A 25,387-nucleotide genomic window follows, 5' to 3' on the forward strand; every position below is an offset into this window, starting at 1 on the left:
TGAAAGCGATTAAATAAACAACGTATAAATAATGCTTTCAAAACGTGCTATATGAAATAAATGTACATTATATATATTTGAATCAAATGAGAGTTGCACTGTGTTACGTATCATATTATGCGTACAATTTCAGCTTACTTTTAATGTTTTTAAAGTTCTAGCTGATATAATTCAGTCTTTTAACTGAAAAATCAGTATCTTAAAGACCAAAATGAATGTATAATCGCTTTCATAAATATGTATTTCCTAGGTGAAAGTGTGTCAAAAAGCGCTCAAATACTGGCAAATTGCATCGACAAAATATCTATAACAAATTCAACTAAAACATACAAATGAATGTAGTATGAAAGTAAAATACCTTTTCAGTATATAAATCCATCGAATGGTTGCCCCAAAGTCCACACAAATACAAGGAAAATAAACGCAAATATCAATGTATTGAAGAAATTGTGTTGTTTATCATTTGTTGACCAGAAAATACTCGTATGTTACTCGTATGTACTCGTATGTTACTCGTATGTACTCGTATGTATTCGTATGTACTCGTATGTACTCGTGTGGTGTTTTAGTCACGATCCATCTTCTGTTGCTGCTGCTGACGATACTTTAACACTAGCTTAAATAAACGAACTGAGTTGGTGTTTTATAAGAACGTCGGTATGTCTTTCTCTATTCTATTATATTTTTAGCTAATATAATTCTCACTGAGTTTGAAAACATTATTGTCAATGATTTGATCAACTCAGGTGTCCTTAAAGTGCCTATGACATGTTTTCGAAACGATGATATTATAATAGTTTAGATGATTTCAAGAACATTTGCAATATATTTTATAATTGAAAAATTCATCTTTGTGGAGTTTGAGCACCTTAAAGTTGCGGATTTTGAACATTTCTTCATATTGACCGTGAGAGTAAAAAGACTGGTAATTAATAATGACAAATGGCCAGTGTGACGTCACATCGGGAACGCATTTCTGCTCAATGACTTATACCCAGTGAACTCCATATATATATATCTGGAATGATAACTACAATACATTTTATATATATAAATTGAAGCCAAAGTCCTAGTCTCTTGTGCGGTTTGTACGTCAGTTCCAGTCCTTCAAAGTCGAATATTCACGCGGTTTGTACGTCAGTTTCATTCCCCTGAGTGCCAAACATACACGGCCACTATAAATTTGAATACAAACTGCAAAAGCATAAACATATAAACAACATCAAGACAACACACTAGGGCAAACAACACACTAGGCCAACTCTTCGCAAAAGGTTATTTTTTACAGCTAAAACTTTACTACAGTGAGTTCGTTGTAACTTACAACTTGTAACGAGGAAAAGCCAACTGAAAATTACACTTTATGCTAAAAAGGCAATACAATAAGAAAATATGACGAGGAAATATTCAAGCATAAATTTTTCTTTCGTCGGAAGGTAAATTTTCAAACGGTGTCAGACAGTGTTTGTCTTTTTTTGTCGTTTCAATGGATTTAAAGATCTGTTTTTCCGAAGAAAAAAGAAACTTGAATATCCAGGTTCATAAAAAATGTTGAGTCTATAACTCGCATTTTACTTTTTACAGAGCGATTGTATCTTTCATCGATTTTGATAGTGCTTGAAATACTAAATGGTTGTCATCTCGATATCAGTAATTGAATATCTTTAAAGACTTTGATATGTTTTAAAGGAAAACCGCAGCGTAAAAGCAGATCGACTAAGTTCACCTCACCCTGCTTCTCGATTTATCACTTTGATTCACTTTCCGTGAACCTTTTCATTCCAAAATTTCGTTATTTTTACGCTCTGATCAAGATCCGAACTCTACCATTACCAAGGGACAAATGATTTAAAAAAATTAAAATGAACACGCGAGAGACTAGAGCCTGACGTGTGATGACGAATGATGACGACAAATATTTTTTTGGCTTCAATTTTTGGCTTCGGTTATCATTCCAGTTATTCAAATGTCGAGTTCACTGCTTATACCCAATCCTCTAGATATCTAACTGCCGTTGTCACGGTGAGGCAAATTTTATTCGCGGGCGCCATCTTGAAAGGTGGCAAAAAACATAACACGCAATATACGGTAGTATAGTTTACATGTCAAACTGACTCAAATATATGGTTGAAAAACGTTGAAAGCAATCAATCTTAAAAACAAACACAGGTATAACATCCTCAACTCTAAAACAACGTTCAAGAAGCACATTTTAGCTGCAAAGCGCGTAATTTTCGATTTTTCGATGGTCAAATCGTGCGCCGCGTATGGATGTACAAATCGCTTTTTGAAAGAGAGTAACATAGCTTTTCACAAATTTCCCATTGAAAATAAGGACCTCTGTAAAAGATGGGTCATTGCTATGAAACGAAAAAACTTTACCCCAAACGCAAACAGCTTTCTTTGCAGCGATCATTTTTTGCACGATGATTATAACACTGAAAATGCCTATAAACGCAAGTTAAACTTAGACGCGATACCTTCAGTGTTCGCTTTTCCGGAGAGACTACTATCTAAAAAGTCAAAAAGAAAGCCTCCTGCCAAAAGAGAGACAGAAACATCATCACCAAGCGCTAAAAAAGCTAAAATAGATTTGCTCGAGGAAAGTCATGTTCCTTACAAGGGAACATGATCCTTTCAAATACATTCTGACATACAAAATGTCCCAAGACCACCTTGAGCTGCTGTTTGCATGCATACGTGGTAAGAATGGCTTCAACAATAATCCAGATATTGTACAATTTAAGTCCAGTCTACGAAAAATTCTTTTAAGAAATTCCATCATTGGTTCCAAGAATGCAAACTGTTTGACTTTCAAAAATGAATCTGCAGGTTCTATTTTTTCATTAAAATGGAATAAAAGAAATGCTCCAGCCTTTGAAGTAGAAGAGATGACACCAAAGGACACACAATATGTCAGTAGTTTAATTTCTGGATTAGAATCATGTTCACTGTCATCATACAAAGAAGCAATACTTGGATATATTGCTGGGTTTGTTGTAAAAAAGATAATCAATAGAATCACCTGTACTGAATGTGCAAGAGCTCTTTTGCTTAAGTCAAAAAAATCATCATCAGTTCATGATCATAATTATTCACACTTCCAAACTACTACATCTTTATCTTTCATCGTGGTGGTCTTGTTCTGCCTTCTAATGGTGTGACCAAAATAATATTTGCATCTGAAAGAGCTTTTCAAGTCCTCATTCATGAAACTCGTTCAAAAAGACAAAAAATTTCCAGCAGGAGAAACTTGAAGACTATAATGGTTCATCTTATTAACCAAGAGCTTGCAGAAAAGAGCTTGTTTCCTGAACTCAACGAGCATAATGTTGATCACGAAGCAATAACTGAAGATCTACATTCATCACAGCTTATCAAACAGATCATTGAAAAATACATCCATTTACGACTTTCGACCTATGGTAAGCAATATAATAAAGATATCCTCCACAAAAACAAAATTGGTGTTCGCCAGCAATCTACGAAGCTGTTTTATTTCAAGGAATCTAGTCGACTTCGATGAACATCCACACCACAACCAAGGAAATGTAAATCCTAAAAAATAATTAATAGTGGTTTATTGTAAATAGTGAAAATAAGCGCATTTTACAACGATGCAGTCATATTGTTAATAGATCTAAAATTATGTTGTTCAGGTAAAATAATTCATATAAACCGTAAACGTTGTGTTCAAATCAAAGTTCTGGATAGCTGTTATGCGATTTTGTCGCTTTTTTCTGTAAATATGTTTTGGTTTACGATAAAAGCATAGAGAACAGCAAAGAAGATGTAAATTAATAAATACTCACGATTAGTAGTTCATACTTATGTAACTCTCAGCCTTAAGTTTATGGTCGCAAAATACACATTAAGACCGCTCTATCTCAAGTATTTAAAAATTTTACACATTTTAACAATGTTAAAGAAATTACTCACCATTTTTAATGCAACTTCAGTAGAACAGCATCATAAAAACGCTCTCAAAGTCGATTTCTCTCAGCACAGACTTAATGTTTTTATATGCCGCCATTGTGCTTTTGCCACCTTTGCAAATGGCGGCCGCGTAGAAATTTGCCTCACTCATTACTATACAAATTTGGCTGAGTCAGGTATCTAGTAGAATGGGTACTAGATCATTGTTTCTGCTATTCTATAACGTTAGTATTATAGCAAACACTAAAAGATATATTTTTTAAGAAGTTTGCTAAAAAAATTTTCCGGTAAGATGCCACACAGATGCGTCGTGTTTGGATGTTCAAACACATCAAATTCGAAGAAGGGGATTGCTCTCCATAGAATCCCATTTGTGAATGATACCAGACCAGAAGCTAAGAAACGTAGAAAAGCTTGGGTTGATTTTGTCAAAAGAAAACGAAAAATTGGGTACCTTCTGCGTCTTCCGAAGTTTGCTCTAAGCATTTTAAAGAGGATGATTTGTGTGTCGCTTTACTGGTGAGATGGGAGTGAGTAATTCGGATACACCACTGCTTGTAGCTCCCACACTTAAGAGGGATAATATTGGCATATGTGTCTGGCCTTCAAAGCTTAATGAAACAGAAACCGTGTTATCAGAACGAGATCGTCGTCGCATTGTGAGTTTTACATATAAAAAATCTATTTAAGGTTCTCCTTTCATTTATGTGTTGCTAACTTAGGAAGTAATTTCACAAAACTATTGATATAGGTATTTCACGCTCGGTGTACAAATTACGAAGAGTGCAGCGTGAGTCAAGAAGGAAGCAATTTCCAAAATATAGAATCTTCTCAGCCTTGCACTTCTTTAAATAATGTATCTGCTGAAAATACAGATGAATGTATGCAAACAGACACTATGACTTTCATTGATGAAACTGATAACAGTTTTCATGGACCACTCAAAGATCTGGCAAATCAGCACATGTAAGTTTGATTAGCTCACTTTGAATGAAATTGAAATGAATAGAGTTACGTCTTCCAACAATGACAATATTTCTTTGCGAACAATTTACCCTACATTAATAACTGCTTAGCAAATACACTGATTGGGCTATTATCAATGCTGTTTCATTAGAGCAGTTTACCACAAGTGTAAATTCAAGTTCCCCTTTTAAGAAATATTTAATATTCAAACTAAAAGTATTTTGTAAAAATATTATTATACACCTTGTACTTTAAAATTAAGAAAGTGTGGTTTATTTGAAGGAGTGGGTAAATGCAAATGACAAGTGGATCGAACATTGCCACTGAAATGTCAAAACTGTGTGAAACTGACTAGCAAGCTGCTCCAAATGAAGAGAAAGATGCTGTTTTATAAAGCTCAAATGAGATTTGGTATGCTATTGTATAATGTAATCAATATTAGGTGAAAATATAATAAATTGTATCAGTTAGGGAATACTGATCAAATTTAATGAGCTATATATAAACTAAAATGATTATGTAAATTGGCGAATTAAGTTATGTTTTCAGATCATGTTCAGAAAATAACATCTATGATGCTGCTCATCATTCTGATATAATTGATGAAGATAATGGAGCACATGGATAGTGACTCTGGGGATCAAGAATCACAAGATTCCAATACAGATGAGAAGCTGAGGATGAACTTTCAGCAAATGTAACATCAAGTGAAGAAGGCAGTGATACAGATTATTCAGATGGAAAATGGTAAAACTCTTTATGTTACTACATGCTAGATAGCAGTCCTCATTGATATATGATAAGGGTTGTTTCTGTTGCAGTGTTTATGCAGCAAGTGATAGCAACCTAAGGAAGCAACCAAGCATCTGAAGAACTGTCAAATATGTCTCCTGCACCAATGCATACCATGTTTGTTAGACAATCAAAAGCAGAGGCAATTAAAAAAAAGATCAATCGTCAAAAAATGGTAGTTGAAAATGTACCACCACCAGCGGTATGACTAAAACATACTTTATTAATTACTTACAGTTATGATGTCTAATATTACAATCTCAAAATTATAATATTTTAGTCCCATTAACAATGTCAGAAAATACCATTAATATAACAAGAACTTCGTCCACACTGTCGAACTTGTGGGAAACCAATGAAAGGTCACCAACAGGTCCTGGACTGTCCACAAAACAAGAATCAAAATGAGGGTGAATCATTGGCATATAAGTAGTAAATTATTTATCCTCAAATTCTTCATCATCATAACCCTGAAAATCTTTTCCCACAAATCGAGTCCTTATTGCATGATAGGCACAAGCAGGTAGTGGTATCCGTTTATTCCCTAAGTAGCCATGCACCAGCTGGGTAAATTCTCGATATGCAACACTTCTCAAATATCTAAATTTGCAAAATAAATCTTTGTCATAAGTTATTACATGAAACAATTTAATTGAACTAAATGAAAGCATACAGGTATGTACCTGTTCTCATCATCATGCTTCACATATTTTCTTCCATCTATTTTTCTGAATTTTGGGCCTGACATTCTTAATGACCAAATATCCAGACACACTGAATTGAATGCTGGATGAAGTGTAATGCATTTTGGGACAATTTTCAATTCATCCAGCACCATTTCATTCTTTAAGGACTCTATGCATTCGTCGAGCTCTTGGCAACATTGACTTTCTTTCTCATTTTGAAGCAGATTAGTTCTGCAATTACCACAAATGCACCTACAAATACAAAGTAGCATTTGTTCATGTTGCAATATAACTACTAGTTTAAATTGACAATGCTAACAAAAAACGCAGCACAATAATCGCTGACTTTGTGTGAAGTGAATTATGGCCCGTAACTTGTAAATATTTTAAAAAGGAATAAATACACTCACCACTGCTCCAAAGTCACACGATTGTTGAATCTACTACGCAGAGTTTCCAACAAATTTTGACGTTCACGTTATCCGTCATGATAATTTTGAACCCATTCTTCATCAGCAACAGGTTCATCTTGATAAGGCAGCATTTGTGATTCAATAGACTGTTCAGAGACATCAGAGAGTCACTTTGATTATCCGTGGTAATCAAACTTTCTTCAGATTCCATCATGTAGTTTAACATTGAATCATTATCTGATTCATTTTGTTCAATGGAATCAGAAGAGCTCGAGGCCATTTTTAATATTCCTGATGCGCACAATTTAAAACACTTTTTGTTCGACTCAAGTTGTAATAAATTTCGAATCCGTAGTATTATATACTATAATGTGTTTTCTTTGTTCGGGAAAAGCGTGTTCCCGATGTGACGTCAGATCCGGCGTTTTTCCAAGTTCTCGCCCTAGGTCTTTTGACATCACGGACAAGCAATAAATAACCAACTTAGAGCCATCCAAAATTCACGAAGATGAAATTTTTCAATTATAAAATATATTGCAAATGTTCTTAAAATCATCTAAACTATTATAATATTGCGTTTTTGAAAACATGTCATAGGCACTTTAAGTTTTACCGACGTTATGTTGATGATACTCTTGTTCTTATGCGACATTCTGACATTCCTCATGTTCTTGCCAAATTTAATAGTTTTGATAAAAATCTTAAATTTACTTTTGATGATTTTTCTGACTCACATGTCCACTTTCTAGACCTCAAAATAACAAATAATGACATCAATATATTCCGTAAAACAACTCATACTGGCCAATATACACATTTTTCAAGTTTCGAACCTTTCAACCGCAAAACTACTTGGATCAATTCCCTATTTTTTCGCGCATGTAAGATTTGCTCTAACCAAACATTATTCAAAAAACAAATTCAAACACTCCAGTCTTTTATGTCATGGAATGGTTTCCCTCTTAAGGCCATGTGTCGCGCGACTCTCTGGTTTGTGCAATGTATGGGCACGCGCCATCCGACAATCAAATAAAGCATTTATAGTAAACGCGACAACCCATGCGACAACCGCGCGAAATCTGCATACAAATTCAAAATTATGTTGACATTTATATCAAGTGGTGCATTGGCAGCATTGTTAAAATTCTTTGTGAATCAAATGAATTCATTTCTGCTAAAATGCTAGACAACCACGACACCGCTAATGACAATAGCAGGTATAATTTTTTCGCCAGGATTGCCACTCTTCGAATTTAAACGCTTTTTGGCTTTCGTAAATCGGTCCCGTATTTTCTTCCATTTTTGTCTGCAAACAGCATCATTTGTTTCGAGCTTTTCGCGATTTCCTTCCATGAATTCGTAGTTTTTTGTAGGTCTTTATAATCCCTTCTGGACGAGTCTTATATATATGAGGGTATTTCCTAACTTATTCCGCTAATCTTTCTTCGAATGCATCCATGATTTAATATTTTTTCATATTTGTAATAAACATATGCTGAGACAAACACAAATGACTAACCACGTGTTATTAGATAGCCAATTATCTTGCGCGACAATTCGACAAAATGTCTGCGACGTTACAACTTTTTGCGAGGCGCACGTGTGCGACAATACGGTGAAATTACGTCAAATGTTACTTCCGTTTTGGTGATATGACGTCATATTCCTCATGCGACATGGCGCGATTCCTAATATGCTGGGAGCAATTGATGGAAAGCATGTGCAGATGTTTGCTCCTGCTGGACAGGCATCGAGTTTTTTTAATTACAAAAAGACTCATAGCATTGTTTTGTTGGGAGTTAGTGATGCAAAGTATAAATTCACACTGGTTGATATTGGTGATAGTGGGCGGCAAAGTGATGGCAGCGTGTATGCCAACAGCAATCTTGGCTATGCTATTGAAAACAAGCTTCTCAACATGCCCACAGATGGCAAGATTACCCATTCAACGAAAGTACTACCCCACGTATTTGTAGGGGATGATGCATTTGGCCTAAAACGCCACATGATGAAGCCCTATCCTTTTTCAAACCTGTCTGAGAGGAAACTAATTTTCAATTACAGGCTAAGCAGAGCCAGACGTGTCATTGAAAATGCTTTTGGTATATGTGCTAGTCGGTTTTGTGTGTTTCATAGGCCTATAGTTGCCAAAGTTGATAATGTGATTGCCATAACTAAAGCTGTTGTGGCATTGCATAACTTCCTTATGAGCATAAATGAAGATGACGATTCAAATCTATACTGCCCGCCATCATTTGCTGATCAAGATGGGCAAATGGGTAATGAGTTTAACCCTGGTGAGTCGCGACAAGATGCAAATTGTATGAATGGATTGGGTGACATTACAGATGTTGGTGCATCAAATAACTATGGTGCAGAAGCTAAGTGGGTTCGTGAACAATTTGCCGATTATTTTAATAATGAAGGAGCAGTTGACTGGCAGTGGCAAATAGTAAGGTGTTCAAAATAAAAACAAATTTAAAGCTATTTATATTCAATATGAGCATTAGTGATGTGATGGGTTTTCATACGAAGGGTTTTCACTTATGTAGTTAGCAATACATGTTTAAGCTATAATTTTAAAATAAATGATTTCACTTGCTATATATCTGTATTCATTGGAAGGCATGTATCTTGTATAAGTGAGAGTATGTTATTAATTTTAATGCGATATGTGAAGTTCTACAACAATTTTCTTTAGCTATCTGAATATTGTAAATCATACAAAAGCTGTTGAATTTTTAATTTAGCTTGTCTGAGTTGCTTTTTTTCCATATCTCTTAAAACTGGAACAAGACTCATACAAAATAACTCTGCTTCATCCTTATCTTCATTTCTCTTCTACCTGACAATCCTTCTAAATAATTTACCATTTTCTGGTCCATACTCTTCACATGGTCAAGAAATGGGTCTAGTTGATCGTTAGAATTAGGACGTTTTCTTTTACCATATTTTGCCTCATCTGATTGCTTGAACAGCTTGAAGAAGGCTGACTAGGTCCTGGAGATTGTGATGAGGATATGTCCAATATGTTCTCTGGTATTGTTTGGATTTCAAGATCCACATTGCTGTGAGTTTCAAATTGCTTGTTTTCTCATGAAGAAATCTCATAACCTCAAAATATTTGCATGTTGGAAGTGTCGAAGCAGCTGCCCCAGATTTAGACAATGCTCGTCTCCTATCAAGGCATTTTTTTAGAGAATCTTTAAGGTTCTTAAAAATTTTCTGAAGGTATGGAACTGAAAAAAGGGCAAGAAACAAATTTTGTTAGAGTTGACATAAAATACGAAATAACACATATAGTCAAGGACACAGTCAAACGAAATGGTGAGACGAACACCCTTACGCAGAAACGTCGAGAAGTTTTCCTGTCCACTTTAGCATGTTTAACATGTTACATCACAATAACCAAACAACACAAGTGAAATTCTCAAGTTTCTTGAAGTCCTCCATTAATTTAGAACACTTACCTTCTCGCTGGAACATTCGAGACAAAGATTTCCATGCATTAAGTTTCATGGTCCTATTTTTGTAGTTTATATTGCTTGTATCCCACAAGCAACTATAGTCTCGGAGAGCTTGCAAAACATTTCCTTATCGAGCTCTCAACATCTTGCACCACATTTTGATCAACAAAATGTTGCACCACTGAGATATTCCTCGGAGATGCAAGTATTTGAATCTCTGACGGAATATTTTCTACAGGATTTGTATCGTTTAGTTGGAATTCGTTTTCTCCACTGGTGGCAGCCATTTTGACTTTAGAGATAATTAGTTTCACGGAATGAAATTTCATTGGTTCAATTTGACGATCGTCAAGCGCTCGACGAAAAGTAGAAACCGTTTCTACTTTTCGTCGAGCGCTTGATTTATTGAATGACGATTTTATTTCCTACTGCGCATGTGGCGCAGCGAATTTTTAAGACGATCGTCATAAAAATCGTCTAGTGGAGATCCGCCTTTACAGTCCGGAAATTCTTGATTCACAAACTCAAAACCAAAATCATAGCTAAAAATAACCCCTCTAAACAAAATACTGAGAATGACCTTCGTAAGATTTTCATTAGAATACCATATCTAGGCAAACAGGGTGAACGTTTAGTTTTCAATCTTCTTCGTAAAATTCGCCGTAGCTAAAAATTCCCATCAAACCTATAGTTATATATGAAACAAAAAAGACATCAATTTTCTGTGCCAAAAAGGACAAAATTCCGGAACTCTCTAAAGCCAATGTTATATATGAATTTAAATGTCCAGGCTGTGGTCATACATACATTGGCAAAACTGAACGAAACCTACACACAAGACTAACCCAACATGCTACTAATTACAATAATTCTAGTGCCATCTCACAACATTTACTCATTTGTCCAGACGCCAACTACATCTCACACCTTTTCTCACTTCCTGACGCTGATTCCGACCTCGATCTCACACACCTGCCACTCAATCCTTGTAACTTGATTCCTAGTAACACCAAAATATTATATCACTGTAAAAATAATAATCCTAATCAACTTCTCATCTTAGAAGCACTTTTGATAAAACGCGATATGCCACAACTTAATAGTGGTCTTAAAGCTTGTAAGAAACTATCTCTATTTTAATGTTAGTATATTTTAGTCCTATAGTTCTCTAATTACATAACTGCCATTTCCGCTTGTAAATATATAAAAGTTTCGCAGCCTGCATTGTAAACCATAAGTCTGATGATGTCTTTGGAATAAAGACGAAATATTACACATTGTGCTTCATGGCATTTTTTTAAAATGATATTGAAGTCCAGTGCATGTTAATTATCAAAACCTATTGCAATATGATGATAATTTAGTTTGAGGTGGAACTATATTTCCCTTTAAATTCCCATTGAGATTTTTCTTTGTTTTCTCTCTGAGCTAGAGTGAAATTTTTAGTGAAGAATTAGACTTTATTTTTAAGACATGTTGCTGAGGCTTTGCTAAACATTTTGCTCTGATATACTCTCATGTTCTGCTCTCAACTGTGATTTTTAATATCAAACAATGAGAATTTTGCAAAAATATCTATTGGTTATATACTTGACAATAAAAATGTGTAATTTACAGTTTTACATCTAAATATGGATGGACATTGTTTCATATTTTTGATTTGCTAGTAAATTTGCAGTTAATTTGATTGAGACTGGCAAATACCGGTCATAGTTGATCCATTTAGTATAACTGACTTCTTTGCACTCAATTTGAAGGACAGCAGTAATTGTTGCAGAATACAGCAGTTGATTTTTTAATGTTACATATGAATGAATTATTGAGTTTAAAATATATTTGATTTCTATGGTAAACATGTTAATGAAAAATGTATCTAAAATATGAGCATTGTATGTTTAACATATTTAGCAAAGTTGAACTTGACATCAAGGGTGAACCAAATGAGTGTAGGGATGTCAACTGACCGGGGGTGGTGGGGGTGAGCTTTAGCACCCCTCTGACAAGATGGATCATAAAGATTTAATGCATAGCAAATTTATTGTCAAAAAAAATAGGAAAAACTTTTTTAATGTTTTTATCTGTTGTTTTGAAAGTCACCAATTTTAGATTATGTAAACTCTGAGTACGGTGTTTTCACGATCAGAGCAACATCATACAGGTTTTAGTTACCGTATTTAACCACCTGGACGTATTTTCTCTATTTAGCTCCCCCGGGTTTTTTACTACCTTTAAACTCTGGGAGTATTGGAACGGAGAATGTCCAAAAAGAGGCTAGTCTATAACAAACTTTCACGTAAAATTGCTCGCGCATACTAAATTACGCGACACATGCTTCATAATAATTTAAACATGATAGCACAGAATAAGAATATACAGAAGAGTCACTCGTGTCGGAACCTTTGACGTTTTTGTCCTCGCGCATGTCGTGCCGCGCATGGTGGCCGCCATTATTCCAGCCAGATGATTAGGGGTTTTGACTGTTTCCCAACCTTCAAAATGATCCAAAGTCATTTCTTAAGTCAAAATATTCTTGAATTCATTATTAAGTATTGACGTCTTTTAATTTTAACGGTTGGAAACCAGTGAGAAATCCTAATCATCTGGCTGGAATAATGGCCTACATGAGGACACGTTGTACACCTGAGTGACCCTTCTGTATAATCATTATTCTGTGGTGATAGTTTAAACATGACGTTAATTTTGTCTGAAATTTCAATATTAATCAAGTGATCATTTAGTCGTAAATTGTATACGAGTAAATGCTTGTAACAAAAAATAAATCTTAATTAGCATTTGTTGATTTCATCGCGGGATTGACCCGTGATTTTTTCATTTTACTGAAAGGGGAGGATAGAGGGTGGAGGTTTATTTTTTGTGCTACTTTTTAGTTGAGATTTTTTTTGAAAATACCAGGCGCAATAATGGAAGCATTTAGTAGAGCTAGTAACGCTTATTGTTAGATGGAAGAAGGAGTACTGTACACTACTTTCAAACTTTCTATTTAAACTAAGAATTATATTTTACGATGCAAAGTAGCTGACGGTGAAATTGTTTATGTGTGCATTTGTGTTAACTATGGCAACTTTACATATTCAAACAAATCAAAAAAATATCGTTTTATAAAGCGTGGATTTAGAGTCAACCGATGCTAAAGACAACAATTCGAAACTTAGCGCTCCCCTGTTAGTAGCCACTCTATGAAGCCACTTATTTCGAAAGTAGGATGCTGACTCTACGGTAATATTGCTACAGTTACTGTTTATCATTTGCAGATTCCAATGAAGCGAAAGTCTAAAGTTTAAATGTTTGGCAACAGATTAAGACTTTCTCAAAGGTTAGTATAGCATTAAAATATTATGTTAGAAAACAGAGTAAAACAAAATTATATCAAACAAGTGGAAACATACGACCAAAATTCAATTAGGTTATAGAGTGTTTAACAGACTGAGATTTGCGTAAAGAGATTAAAAGAAATTGTATTTGTGGCTCACTACACTCATGACAATGTCATTTTGATCATAGTTGTATTTCAAAGTTTTAGTAAAACGAGACTTTTGCTTATTTAAATTGACATTTTTATTGAAGAGAACATTTTCATTGAAGAGAACATGACAGTAGACTTCGTATTTCTTAAGATGTCGAAGTTTTGAAATGACCGTATTACACAAATAGTGACGTCACATTGCATAATGAGAAATGAAATAATCAAGAATATTTGTTGATAAGTTACATCAAATGGACTGAGCTTCACTCGTTGTAAAGTGTTAATTATATAAAATACTCCATTAGTATTTCTTTCAAAAGTTGTCACAAAAAGGAAGGATATTTATAAATTTGCAACGACAGTTACGCAGTATAAAGTCACTGGTTGTGTAGATGAATTGTTTTAAAACGTCCACTGTCGTTTTAAAAATTATATACGTAACACGAAACAAATTCCGAAAATAATTTCCATCTTTAGCTCATTATTTGCGATCAAAGAAAGCACAAAATAAGATATAGTGATATTTCGAATTTATTAAAGTTAAAATGAAAATAAAAATACAATGAAAATATAAAATGATAACACAATTTTCGTTTTACTTGCACTATAAGCTATTCAGTTCTTTCTGCTAATGATTCAATTTCCAGTAGCGACTTCATAACCAATGGCATTGTTTTAGAGATATTTTCAATTTAAAATTACCGCCCATAATTTATTTTTTCTTACCCTGGATCAGCTAGCCATAATAGAAATCACACAGAGGTCTCACTCAACATGATTTTTCAAAATTTCTAGTAAAAATTGAAGCCGGAAGTAAATCTGCCCGAATCGAAGTTGGGGACTCACTTTTCTATAGATTTGTATTACAGAATTAAAGTTTTGACGCTTTTTTGATCGCACACTTTTTCTTATCACAACTATTGAAGGATGTGGAGAATAATTTGGACGAAATTTTTCGGTTATTTCAATTTAACAATGTTGTAAAACCTGATCATTAACTCTGTATGTGGAATCGATTTTCTGTTAAGAGTCGTCCGCCTTAAACTTAGAGCAAACTTGCGCATTATCGAAGTTGTTCACACCAAGTTTCACAGCGTTGTGAAGTGGAATTAACACAAGCTTTTTGTTTAAATATTTTCCACATCCTATAGTTGCGATAAAAAATTGACCATATCAGAAACGCGTAAAAGGCAATATATTGGAAAAACTGCGATTCTGTAATACAAATCCCTAGAAAAGTGGGTCCCCAACTTCCATTCAGATTCCTTACTTCCATTTGGAAATTTACTTTCGGTTTCAATTTTTACAGTTTGATGCGTTATCCAATCTATTTGAGACAAGTGTATTTTCTCCAAGAAATACATTTGACTTCCGGTGTGACTGCCATATTGAGAGAAAGCCTCTGGAAAATTTCACTTAGAAGTACTATTATATTGTGGTAAAAATAAAATTCTTAAGGCTTATATTGTATTTTTCATTAAATATTTTTTACCAAACATCTAAGTAGTTCAAGAACTAGAAGTATTGAACCCTTATTCAGTTATTCGATGTTGAAACAATCAATTATGTATACGTCTAACAGATATTGTACATAAAAAGTTATACACCCAAGTTATCAATAATATTTAACAAAAAAAAAGTAAAGAAAAAGTCTTGCATAACGCATTATGCATTTCTAAGTGTTAAAGCGCCATAGTAAGAACGATAAATACGAAAAACCGATATTTCACTATAAATGTCGATATGATGCCACGTTGAACGAGACCTCTCAACATGGCGTCTTGGAGACAAAAATTTCAATGCTCAGACAAGAGTTTGTGATCTCTATTCTTCGCTATAAGCGTTTTAACAGTGGTTTGTGTTACCCCCTTGAAATCTGTTACTCCTGGGGAAAATGTATTTGAAGGTGAGCAAAAATATTGGCAGTGTTATTATTATGTATTGTAAATATATTGAATACAACCTACATTAAACAGTCTCAAGTTTATAAAATGCATATTAGTAAACAATCGACTCTATGGTATTTTCATTGTTCATGCGAAGTTTTTAGATTGTGTAGTTTTCAAACATTACTGTTCGATAGAATTTAAACGTCATAAGACAAAAATAAAGAATCTTTCGCACATAGAAATTCTATAGTTTTAGATACCTTCGATTGTAAAAACATTGTTTATATCTACGTCATCGTACGAATCTCCATTGAGTTTGATTTTCGCAACCGATTCAAACGATTAATTTCTAATTAGCAGCAATTTTAAAAAACACTTGAGAAAAACGACGATTTTTTTGAGAGCAAACATGTTTCGACATTATCAGAATGCCATCTTCAGTGCAGAATGGTTAGTGTTAGGTAATATGATACGTAATATGATATAAATACATTAATTACAATGAATAGGATTATGATTCAGTTACTAAATATAAAATATTTACAAAAAAGGAAAAGAAAAATAAGTATTAAGAACTTATAACAAAAAATATTATTATAAAGTAAATATAGTGTTGTAGTGGTGAACTTGGATATTTAAATCGGGATTAGTTTTATTAATGTGTAGAGCTTCCTTGATTTTGAGTGAGAAAGTGGATTGATCAGTGTCGATGATTTTAAAACAGGAAGGTGAGAATTTGTTTTACATGAAGGAGAGGCTTGAAGATGTTTGTAGATAGTGGAGTTTTTGTCTGTGTGAGTATGTTCCTTTATCCTGGTAGATAATTGGCGAGAAGTTTCACCAATATAGCGGGAATTACATCCCGCACATGAAAATTGATAAACTACCATAGATTTGGAAAGTTCGGGAAGTGGGTCTTTAAACGAAAATAAAGATTTTATTTTAAAAGGTGTGAAAATAAGTTTAACGTCAATGTCAGTGCAGTAGCGTTTAATGATTTGTGTGAGTTTGCGTTGTGTGTGTCGTGAGTAATCACCTATGTAAGGTAGTTTGAAATAACGTTTATTGTCAGGTTGTTGTATATCGTTAGTGTTAGTTGTGGAGTTAGATGAGTCAGTGCTTTTCTTGTTGTCCAAATAGTGTTGTATAGTGTTGTTGATGAAATGAAAAGGAAAAGAATTACGTTGGAGAGTGAATATTAGTTTCTTTAAATCACGTTGAAAGCCGATATCTGTGTTGTTAAGTTTCCGTGCTCTGTCGGTCAGTGTTCGTATCAGTCCAATTTTGTAATTTAATGGTGTGAAACTAAAAAGTTAGTCAGTAGTCCTGTATATGTTGGTTTGTGGTACGTAGAGGTCATACAGTTTTCATGTGATTTAGTTAGTAAGATGTCAGAAAGGGTAACTGATTGTCTTGTTCGGTTTCGTATGTAAAGTTTATGCTTGGATGTTGTTTGTTGATGTATTCGTAAAGAGTAATGCTTCGTCTTTGTTATGAAAAATACAAAAAATGTCATCAACGTATCTGCGGTAAAATAAAGGTTTGTTGTTGCTGTAGTTATTTAACCAGTTTCGTTCGTGAAAACCCATGAAAATGTTGGCTAGAATGGGTGCCAAGGGTGAGCCCATACTTACCCCGTCAATTTGGTCGTAGTACTTACCGTTAAATAAAAAATGAGTCTCGGCCGTAGTGATTTTAAACAATAGTTTTAGTTCTGTTCTGCTCATTTTGAATGTAGGGTTGTTGGTAAAAATTAAATCAATAGCAATGTCTATGGTTTCAGTCAGTGGTATGTTGGTAAAAGGCTTTCAACGTCAAAAGAAATAAAGAATTTGTCATGTGGAGCGTTAGTGTTAAAAGATAAAAAATCATCGACAAAACTAAAAGAATCTTTAGCAGAATGGTCATTAGGTATTAGGGGTTGGAGTAAAGAGCTGAGGTATTTGGCTAATTTATAGTTATACGAATTGATTGAAGAATTTATAGGTCTGATAGGAGGTATGTCATTGATATTGTTTAATTTATGAAGTTTAGGTAAACCATATAATCGAGCTGGCTGTGAACCTCTAGGGTACATTTCTTGAAATGATTTTTCGTTAATAGAGTTCTTTTTCTTTAACTTACGTAGCAGTCGTTGTAACTTGGCTTCACGGGAAATTGTAGGATCATGATCGAGTGGTTTGAACTTAGATAAATTGTTAATTATAGTGAGGCAAGAGTTAATGTATACCTGACGATCCATAATGACTACACCATTGCCTTTGTCAGGTTTAAGAACAATGATTTTGTCATTATTACGAATGTTCCTTAGAATTTTATGTTTCTTCAGGTCTTTAGGAGTTGGATGGTAGGAAGTTACGTACGTGTGTGCCAAGTGACCAAGTTCCGTTTTAGTATTGAATAGTCCTCTTGTTTGATAAGTTTATTTCTTAATGAATAGTGGATTCGTTCGAATGTTGCCAGAATGTCGGAGAGTGGATTTTGGAGGTTTGATGCTGAAATTGAGACCGTTTTTAGAGCGTTAAGTTCATCTTCACTAAGCTTTACAGATGATAGGTTGGTGAGTGTCTTTATGAGTGAATGGTAGCCTTGTTTTGGTCAAATTATTTAGTTTCTTACGGTGTGTCGAAAATATTTTGTTTAGTTGTTTGTCGACATTCTTTTTGAGGGCTTTATTCAAGATATGCCAGTCAATTGGGTTAAGAAAGCTTTTGATTTCTTCTGTTTTGTTCGTCAGGTCCCTATTCAGTGTCCGTAGTTCTTTAGATCTCTTCGCTATCGTAGTTCGTAGTAAACGCTTTCGAATGTGGTATGTATCTCGATTGTCAACATTAGGCGAGTGGAAAACACAGGAACTTTGGAAAACTCCGTGAATTGCAATCTTTAAGAAGGCGACATCAAGTTCAGCCTTGCGTTTTCTTAGTTAATAAGCTTTTCATAATTTCGAAAACCGACAGGAAACCTTTCCATGATAATTTTGTGCTGATCGTAAGATAATATTACCATAATTTCTAATTAGCAGCAATTTTAAAACACTTGAGAAAAACGACGATTTTTTGAGAGCAAACATGTTCGACATTATCAGAAAAGCCATCTTCATTTTCAGAATGGTTAGTGTTAGGTAATATGATGTAATATGATATAAATACATTAATTACAATGAATAGGATTATGATTCAGTTACTAAATATAAAATATTTACAAAAGGAAAGAAAAATAAGTATAGAACATAACAAAAATATTATTATAAAGTAAATATGGATGGAATCAAAACTTTAGCAATTGACTGGCATATCTTGAATAAAGCCCTCCAAAAGAATGTCGACAAACAACTAAACAAAATATTCAAGCACCGTAAGAAACTAAATAATTTGACCAAAAACAAGGCTATACCATTCTCATAAAGACACTGTCACCAACCTATCATCTGTAAAGCTTAGTGAAGAAGAACTTAACGCTCTAAAAACGGTCTCAATTTCAGCATCAAACCTCAAAATCCACTCCTCCGACATTCTGGCAACATTCGAACAGATCCACTATTCATTAAGAAATAAACTTATCAAACAAGAGGACTATTCAATACTAAAACGGAACTTGGTCACTTGGCACACACGTACAACTTCCTACCATCCAACTCCTAAAGACCTGAAGAAACATAAAATTCTAAGGAACATTCGTAATAATGACAAAATCATTGTTCTTAAACCTGACAAAGGCAATGGTGTAGTCATTATGGATCGTCAGGTATACAGTAACTCTTGCCTCACTATAATTAACAATTTATCTAAGTTCAAACCACTCGATCATGATCACAATTTGAAGCCAAGTTACAACGACTGCTACGTAAGTTAAAGAAAAGAACTCTATTAACGAAAAATCATTTCAAGAAATGTACCTAGAGGTTCACAGCCAGCTCGATTATATGGTTTACCTAAACTTCATAAATTAAACAATATCAATGACATACCTCCTATCAGACCTATAAATTCTTCAATCAATTCGTATAACTATAAATTAGCCAAATACCTCAGCTCTTTACTCCAACCCCTAATACCTAATGACCATTCTGCTAAAGATTCTTTTAGTTTTGTCGATGATTTTTTATCTTTTAAAGGTCACCTGAAATGCAAAATTCATATTTCTGTTTATTTGACATATAAAATGTATATATTGCGTAGACTATTCAAAGAAAATTTGAAAACAATCCCACGATTATTTCAAGAGATATCAACGTGTGAATTTGTGTTTTATTTGAATAGAAGTAAAAAATATTCCGTCGGTTTATCGTCGGAAAGTACTCGGCGTGACGTAATAGTTGCCATTGACATTTCGCGCGAGAAAGCGGCAAATATGAATTCATAAATAAAGTTTGATTTTGATCGGCTATTTTAAGATGGTTTACTGTGTGGCATTTAACTGCAAAACGGTTCTTCTAAGAACCAATCTAAGGCGGAAAAAGTTGGGTTTTCAGTTTCCCGCTAAAATCCTTTACGCCAAGCATGGGTCGATAAGGTGAAAAGGAAAGATTGGAATCCTTCGAAAGGTCAAAGCTCTGTTCGGCACACTTTGAAGCCTGCTGTTTTGTCCAAAACCCCGGACTCCTGAAATCTTTAGGATGGCGACCAACCAGGTTAAGGTTAAAGAAAGACGCAATACCAACGATCTTCGACTATTCGAGGTCGAAAGTTGGTGATAAACGGAAACCGGAGGCAACTAGAAACGCGTATGCAAAGCGCAGGAAATTAGAGGTAAAGTCTTGTAGCCAAGCAGTTTTTAATGTAATTATAATGCATTACTTTAAAAAAACGCATATACAATTCAGATAATAAACGAAGCTCTTGAGAACTCCGTGAAAATATTGAACAGCCTGACGAGGACGAAAATACATCAAAAGCATGTTCGTTTTTTTTGAGTGGACAACTGGACTCAAGAGATAAATGTAACCTAAGTGACAATGGAACACAAACTGACAAAGTGGTAAGGGAATGCAATGCAGTTTTGTTTTGTGCAAAAGCCTAAACTGTTGCTTGATGATGTAGAAACGCAGACATGTAAAGTGTCAATCTGATATAAAATCCCAGTCAAAGCAAAAAGCAAACGCACTCAAACGAATGCACAAGTGACGTCTCAAGGTTAGTTTTTTACATGAACTCAGCGGAAAATAAACATTTTGAAAAGTGTTTCCTTAATTATGTTATTCCGTTGCACAGGGACAGAAACCGAAATTATCACGACAAATGCAAGAAGCACTCAAACGGAAGGTAGTTTATCCGTAGATGAAAACGACAATGATGATTTCCTATCACCAGGCTATTGTGCAAAATATTGCTCATACAGCTGCATGGATTTAGAAAGCAATAAAATTCTAGACACACAATTAGTTCAGGTAACTAGCTCAATTCATTAGTTTATAGTATTGTATTCAAAACAGTATTGTATGCAAACACATTTTAGGAAATGTGTAATATGTACTTATACAACATGAATACAATGTGTGTAACTAAATCATGTGATATACACCAACATACATGCATACTTGCAGACATACATATCCCAAACACTGTATGATTTTATTTACATTAATATATCTATTACAGTCAAATGAAGTTGCAAATTCAGGGGCAATGGAATTGGAAGGACTGAAAAGATCTTTTAAACTTATTCAGTCACACAATCTTCAAGTGAGTCATCTTATCACAGACAGGCATTGCCAAGTTAAAAAATACATGAAAACCCAACAGCCAGGAGTGAAGCACTATTTTGATGTTTGGCATGTGGCAAAGGTAAAATTAAGGCTACCAAAAGCTGCTCAAAGTACAGCAATGGGTCTTAAAATAAAGTACTTCCTGATTTGATCAAAGAGTATCTTTATAATCATAAATTACCAAGTGATTAAGAGGTTTTAGAATTTTTCTAATTGCATTTAATTTCATGATATTTTGATCAATTATTGCTATGTTTTGCATTACAATTTTTAACCAATGTACAGTGTCTATTTTTTCTACAGGTATCAAAAAAGGTAATGGCAGCCGGTAAGAAGAGTGGATGTAGATTGCTACTTGATTGGGCACAGTCAATATCTAACCATGTCTACTGGTGTGCTGCAAGTAGTGGTGGTGATGAGAAACTACTTAAGGCTAAATGGCTATCATTGCTGAATCACATTTGCAACATTCATGATGGTCATAGTGAATTATTTCCAAAATGTGAGCATGGTACTCTTGAGCCTCGCTTATGGATAAAGAAAGGTACAAATTAATCCTAAATGCTCTGGTATAAGACATAATAGTTATTTACAGTAATTGATACTTTCTTTATCAACAAACTTCAATTGCCAGCCAATGCCACAATGTGGTGTTATTTGTCAACATATGACATAAATGGGCACCATAAAATTTTCTATCTTTTTTCCAAGGATCTAGAGCATTTACTGAATTGGCATCGATTGTTGAAAGCAGGTATCTCATGAAAGATATTGGGAAGCTCAGCCATGAGAAACAAACATCAGCTCTTGAAGGTTTTCATCGAGTTGTTATACTATATGCACCAAAGCATACACATTTCTTTTACAAGGCAATGCAAGCTAGGTAAACAAACAATAAACAATGTTGTTTTCATACTGAAAATGATTGCAAGGTGGCACACTAAAAGTAAAATTAAATTTTTAGATTACTGATTGCTGCTCTCCATTTCAATGAAAATGGAAGTAAAGAACAAAGGCGTAAAAAGAAAATGGGAATTAATGTGGAAAGTGTCTCACCCCAAATCAAGACAGTCATGTGGAGTCATCAAAGGTGTTAAAATTGATAGTACTTATGGTAAGGACAAGTTTTAGCACTCAAAAGCCAAATAATTGTTCTACTGATGGTACATTTCTTGCACTTCTCAGTTTAATTCTTCTCCCCCTGTTTTACAGACTATGTGAAACAACTAATGGAGGAAGTGATAAGGTGCAGACATGCTAATTCCAGTTTAAACCAAGCAATTGCAACAGAAAGACAACAAAAAATACCAGATCCACTGACTAGTAGAGTTGAAAAGTTGATAAAGTAACAGCAGTGCAACAACATACTTCACGATTCAATCTTAAATAAACTGAAGTCTAACACTCACAGGTATTTATAAATGCTGTGCATATTCAAAGCCTTTATATATGCCAGAAGGTGAAGGAAATGCTTTCCTTATTTCTTTAACAGCACAGGATGGTATAGGAAGTCGATATTTCTTGCCAAGCTTTCCATGTATCCATGCTGTCCATTGCCTATAGGCAGTGTAACGCAAAGTTCTGGGAAACAAAACAAAATCAAACATAAGCAAATTATTGTCGATATATGAGGAGATATCAAAAGCTGAAACTGACTCGGTTTCTGGAGCGTCTGGTATTGCCCCGTGATCGTGAACGAATACAACCATAGCTGTTCTAACGACTGTTTCGTTGATGCAGACCATGTGAAACTCTTGTTCTTCTGTGATGCATAAATGGTCACCATGAATTTTAGGGTCTGTCTTCGGTTCCTCATGGCAACAAATGCTTTCCCGGCCGGTTGTCATCGCCACACAGTGTCCACACTCACACCTGCCATTAAAATAAAGAAAAGAATTTTATGACGCGATCTGAAATGTTAATCATGAAAAAAAGCAACGCACCAGTTTGTATTTCCAATCCTGTGAGTATATTCGTCAGATGAGCTGTCCGTTGACGACGACGAAGACAGATCTTCGTCAGTTTCAACATTATTGCTACTAGCTAGCGGTTCAAACATGTAAGGCTGGACCTCCGTAGCAATATATTCGATGTCAAATTCGACTTCTTCCTCCGTTGAAGACATCGAGATAAACACGCATTAATAGTAGCAGCAACAACAAAAAGAAAATTGGCGAAATTTAATTTTACTGCTACTGGCTGCACTGAGCAAAAACATGCAATGGCAACTATTACGTCAAACTCGCCCCAGCTTGGTAATTCAAATTCGCTCGCGCTATTTGAATTCGGCCTTCGGAAATCGTCAATGTCATGAATTCAGAAGACCATATCTCATAAAATATAAAACATTGGACTTTCAAATTTGGCGAATAGGCTAATCATTAGCTAAGCTTTCATATGAAGCAAAGTTATATCAAGCATTTCAGGTGACCTTTAACACTAACGCTCCACATGACAAATTCTTTATTTCTTTTGACGTTGAAAGCCTTTTTACCAACATACCACTGACTGAAACCATAGACATTGCTATTGATTTAATTTTTACCAACAACCCTACATTCAAAATGAGCAGAACAGAACTAAAACTATTGTTTAAAATCACTACGGCCGAGACTCACTTTTTATTTAACGGTAAGTACTACGACCAAATTGACGGGGTAAGTATGGGCTCACCCTTGGCACCCATTCTAGCCAACATTTTCATGGGTTTTCACGAACGAAACTGGTTAAATAACTACAGCAACAACAAACCTTTATTTTACCGCAGATACGTTGATGACATTTTTGTATTTTCATAACAAAGACGAAGCATTACTCTTTTACGAATACATCAACAAACAACATCCAAGCATAAACTTTACATACGAAACCGAACAAGACAATCAGTTACCCTTTCTGGACATCTTACTAACTAAATCACATGAAAACTGTATGACCTCTACGTACCACAAACCAACATATACAGGACTACTGACTAACTTTTTTAGTTTCACACCATTAAATTACAAAATTGGACTGATACGAACACTGACCGACAGAGCACAGAAACTTAACAACACAGATATCGGCTTTCAACGTGATCTAAAGAAACTAATATTCACTCTCCAACGTAATTCTTTTCCTTTTCATTTCATCAACAACACTATACAACACTATTTGGACAACAAGAAAAGCACTGACTCATCTAACTCCACAACTAACACTGACGATATACAACAACCTGACAATAAACGTTATTTCAAACTACCTTACATAGGTGATTACTCACGACACACAACGCAAACTCACACAAATCATTAAACGCTACTGCACTGACATTGACGTTAAACTTATTTTCACACCTTTTAAAATAAAATCTTTATTTTCGTTTAAAGACCCACTTCCCGAACTTTCCAAATCTATGGTAGTTTATCAATTTTCATGTGCGGGATGTAATTCCCGCTATATTGGTGAAACTTCTCGCCAATTATCTACCAGGATAAAGGAACATACTCACACAGACAAAAACTCCACTATCTACAAACATCTTCAAGCCTCTCCTTCATGTAAAATCAAATTCTCACCTTCCTGTTTTAAAATCATCGACACTGATCAATCCACTTTCTCACTCAAAATCAAGGAAGCTCTACACATTAATAAAACTAATCCCGATTTAAATATCCAAGTTCACCACTACAACACTATATTTACTTTATAATAATATTTTTTGTTATAAGTTCTTAATACTTATTTTTCTTTTCCTTTTTTGTAAATATTTTATATTTAGTAACTGAATCATAATCCTATTCATTGTAATTAATGTATTTATATCATATTACGTATCATATTACCTAACACTAACCATTCTGCACTGAAGATGGCATTCTGATAATGTCGAAACATGTTTGCTCTCAAAAAAATCGTCGTTTTTCTCAAACGATTACTATTTATATTATATTATTATACTAACTTACTAAAGGAAGGAGTAGGTTGCTGGTAAAAGACATGGTTCTTTCGCCAATAATGTATTGTAGGCGCTTTCTTCCTATGTGAAACATATTTTACTGGATA

General features: G+C 34.4%; 3 protein-coding genes and 1 long non-coding RNA gene across 4 annotated transcripts; 1 reads left to right on the forward strand and 3 right to left on the reverse strand.

Moving 5' to 3' along the window:
• Positions 1-3,405: 3,405 nt before the first annotated feature.
• Positions 3,406-4,362, reverse strand: LOC124434541. Its single transcript, XR_006944816.1, has 2 exons — positions 3,940-4,362; positions 3,406-3,558 (listed from the first exon to the last, which is right to left on the reverse strand). It is a non-coding gene; the product is annotated as an uncharacterized LOC124434541 (long non-coding RNA).
• A 1,537-nt stretch (positions 4,363-5,899) lies between these two features.
• Positions 5,900-6,948, reverse strand: LOC124435062. Its single transcript, XM_046985010.1, has 2 exons — positions 6,378-6,948; positions 5,900-6,294 (listed from the first exon to the last, which is right to left on the reverse strand). Exons 1-2 carry the CDS (start codon positions 6,650-6,652, stop codon positions 6,132-6,134), a joined length of 438 nt encoding a protein of 145 aa, XP_046840966.1. The 5' UTR covers positions 6,653-6,948; the 3' UTR covers positions 5,900-6,131.
• Positions 6,949-21,257: 14,309 nt separating this feature from the next.
• Positions 21,258-22,277, forward strand: LOC124434094. The gene is made up of 3 exons (XM_046983970.1): positions 21,258-21,314; positions 21,641-21,881; positions 22,049-22,277. The coding sequence occupies exons 1-3, from the start codon at positions 21,258-21,260 to the stop codon at positions 22,222-22,224; spliced, it is 474 nt and encodes a 157-aa protein (XP_046839926.1). The 3' UTR covers positions 22,225-22,277.
• On the reverse strand, positions 22,038-23,518 carry LOC124434482 (P2X purinoceptor 7-like). Its single transcript, XM_046984381.1, has 4 exons — positions 23,281-23,518; positions 22,994-23,209; positions 22,747-22,918; positions 22,038-22,216 (listed from the first exon to the last, which is right to left on the reverse strand). The coding sequence occupies exons 1-3, from the start codon at positions 23,460-23,462 to the stop codon at positions 22,753-22,755; spliced, it is 564 nt and encodes a 187-aa protein (XP_046840337.1). The 5' UTR covers positions 23,463-23,518; the 3' UTR covers positions 22,038-22,216; positions 22,747-22,752.
• Positions 23,519-25,387: the final 1,869 nt, after the last annotated feature.

This window comes from Xenia sp. Carnegie-2017, unplaced genomic scaffold (assembly GCF_021976095.1).
Source record: "Xenia sp. Carnegie-2017 unplaced genomic scaffold, XeniaSp_v1 HiC_scaffold_14, whole genome shotgun sequence".
In the NCBI taxonomy this organism is placed as follows: domain Eukaryota; kingdom Metazoa; phylum Cnidaria; class Anthozoa; order Malacalcyonacea; family Xeniidae; genus Xenia; species Xenia sp. Carnegie-2017.

Bases quoted from the DNA above. Each gene is read 5' to 3' on its own strand.
- LOC124435062 (XM_046985010.1), bottom strand. From the start codon at position 6,652: ATGCTACTTTGTATTTGTAGGTGCATTTGTGGTAATTGCAGAACTAAT. The intron at 6,295-6,377 runs GTACATACCTGT...TTGCAAATTTAG, and splicing joins AAGCATGATGATGAGAACAG to ATATTTGAGAAGTGTTGCAT.
- LOC124434094 (XM_046983970.1), top strand. From the start codon at position 21,258: ATGGAATTGGAAGGACTGAAAAGATCTTTTAAACTTATTCAGTCACAC. The intron at 21,315-21,640 runs GTGAGTCATCTT...TTTTTTCTACAG, and splicing joins TTCAGTCACACAATCTTCAA to GTATCAAAAAAGGTAATGGC. The intron at 21,882-22,048 runs GTACAAATTAAT...CTTTTTTCCAAG, and splicing joins TCGCTTATGGATAAAGAAAG to GATCTAGAGCATTTACTGAA.
- LOC124434482 (XM_046984381.1), bottom strand. From the start codon at position 23,462: ATGTCTTCAACGGAGGAAGAAGTCGAATTTGACATCGAATATATTGCT. The intron at 23,210-23,280 runs GTGCGTTGCTTT...TTTTAATGGCAG, and splicing joins AGGATTGGAAATACAAACTG to GTGTGAGTGTGGACACTGTG. The intron at 22,919-22,993 runs GTCAGTTTCAGC...TTTGTTTCCCAG, and splicing joins CCAGACGCTCCAGAAACCGA to AACTTTGCGTTACACTGCCT.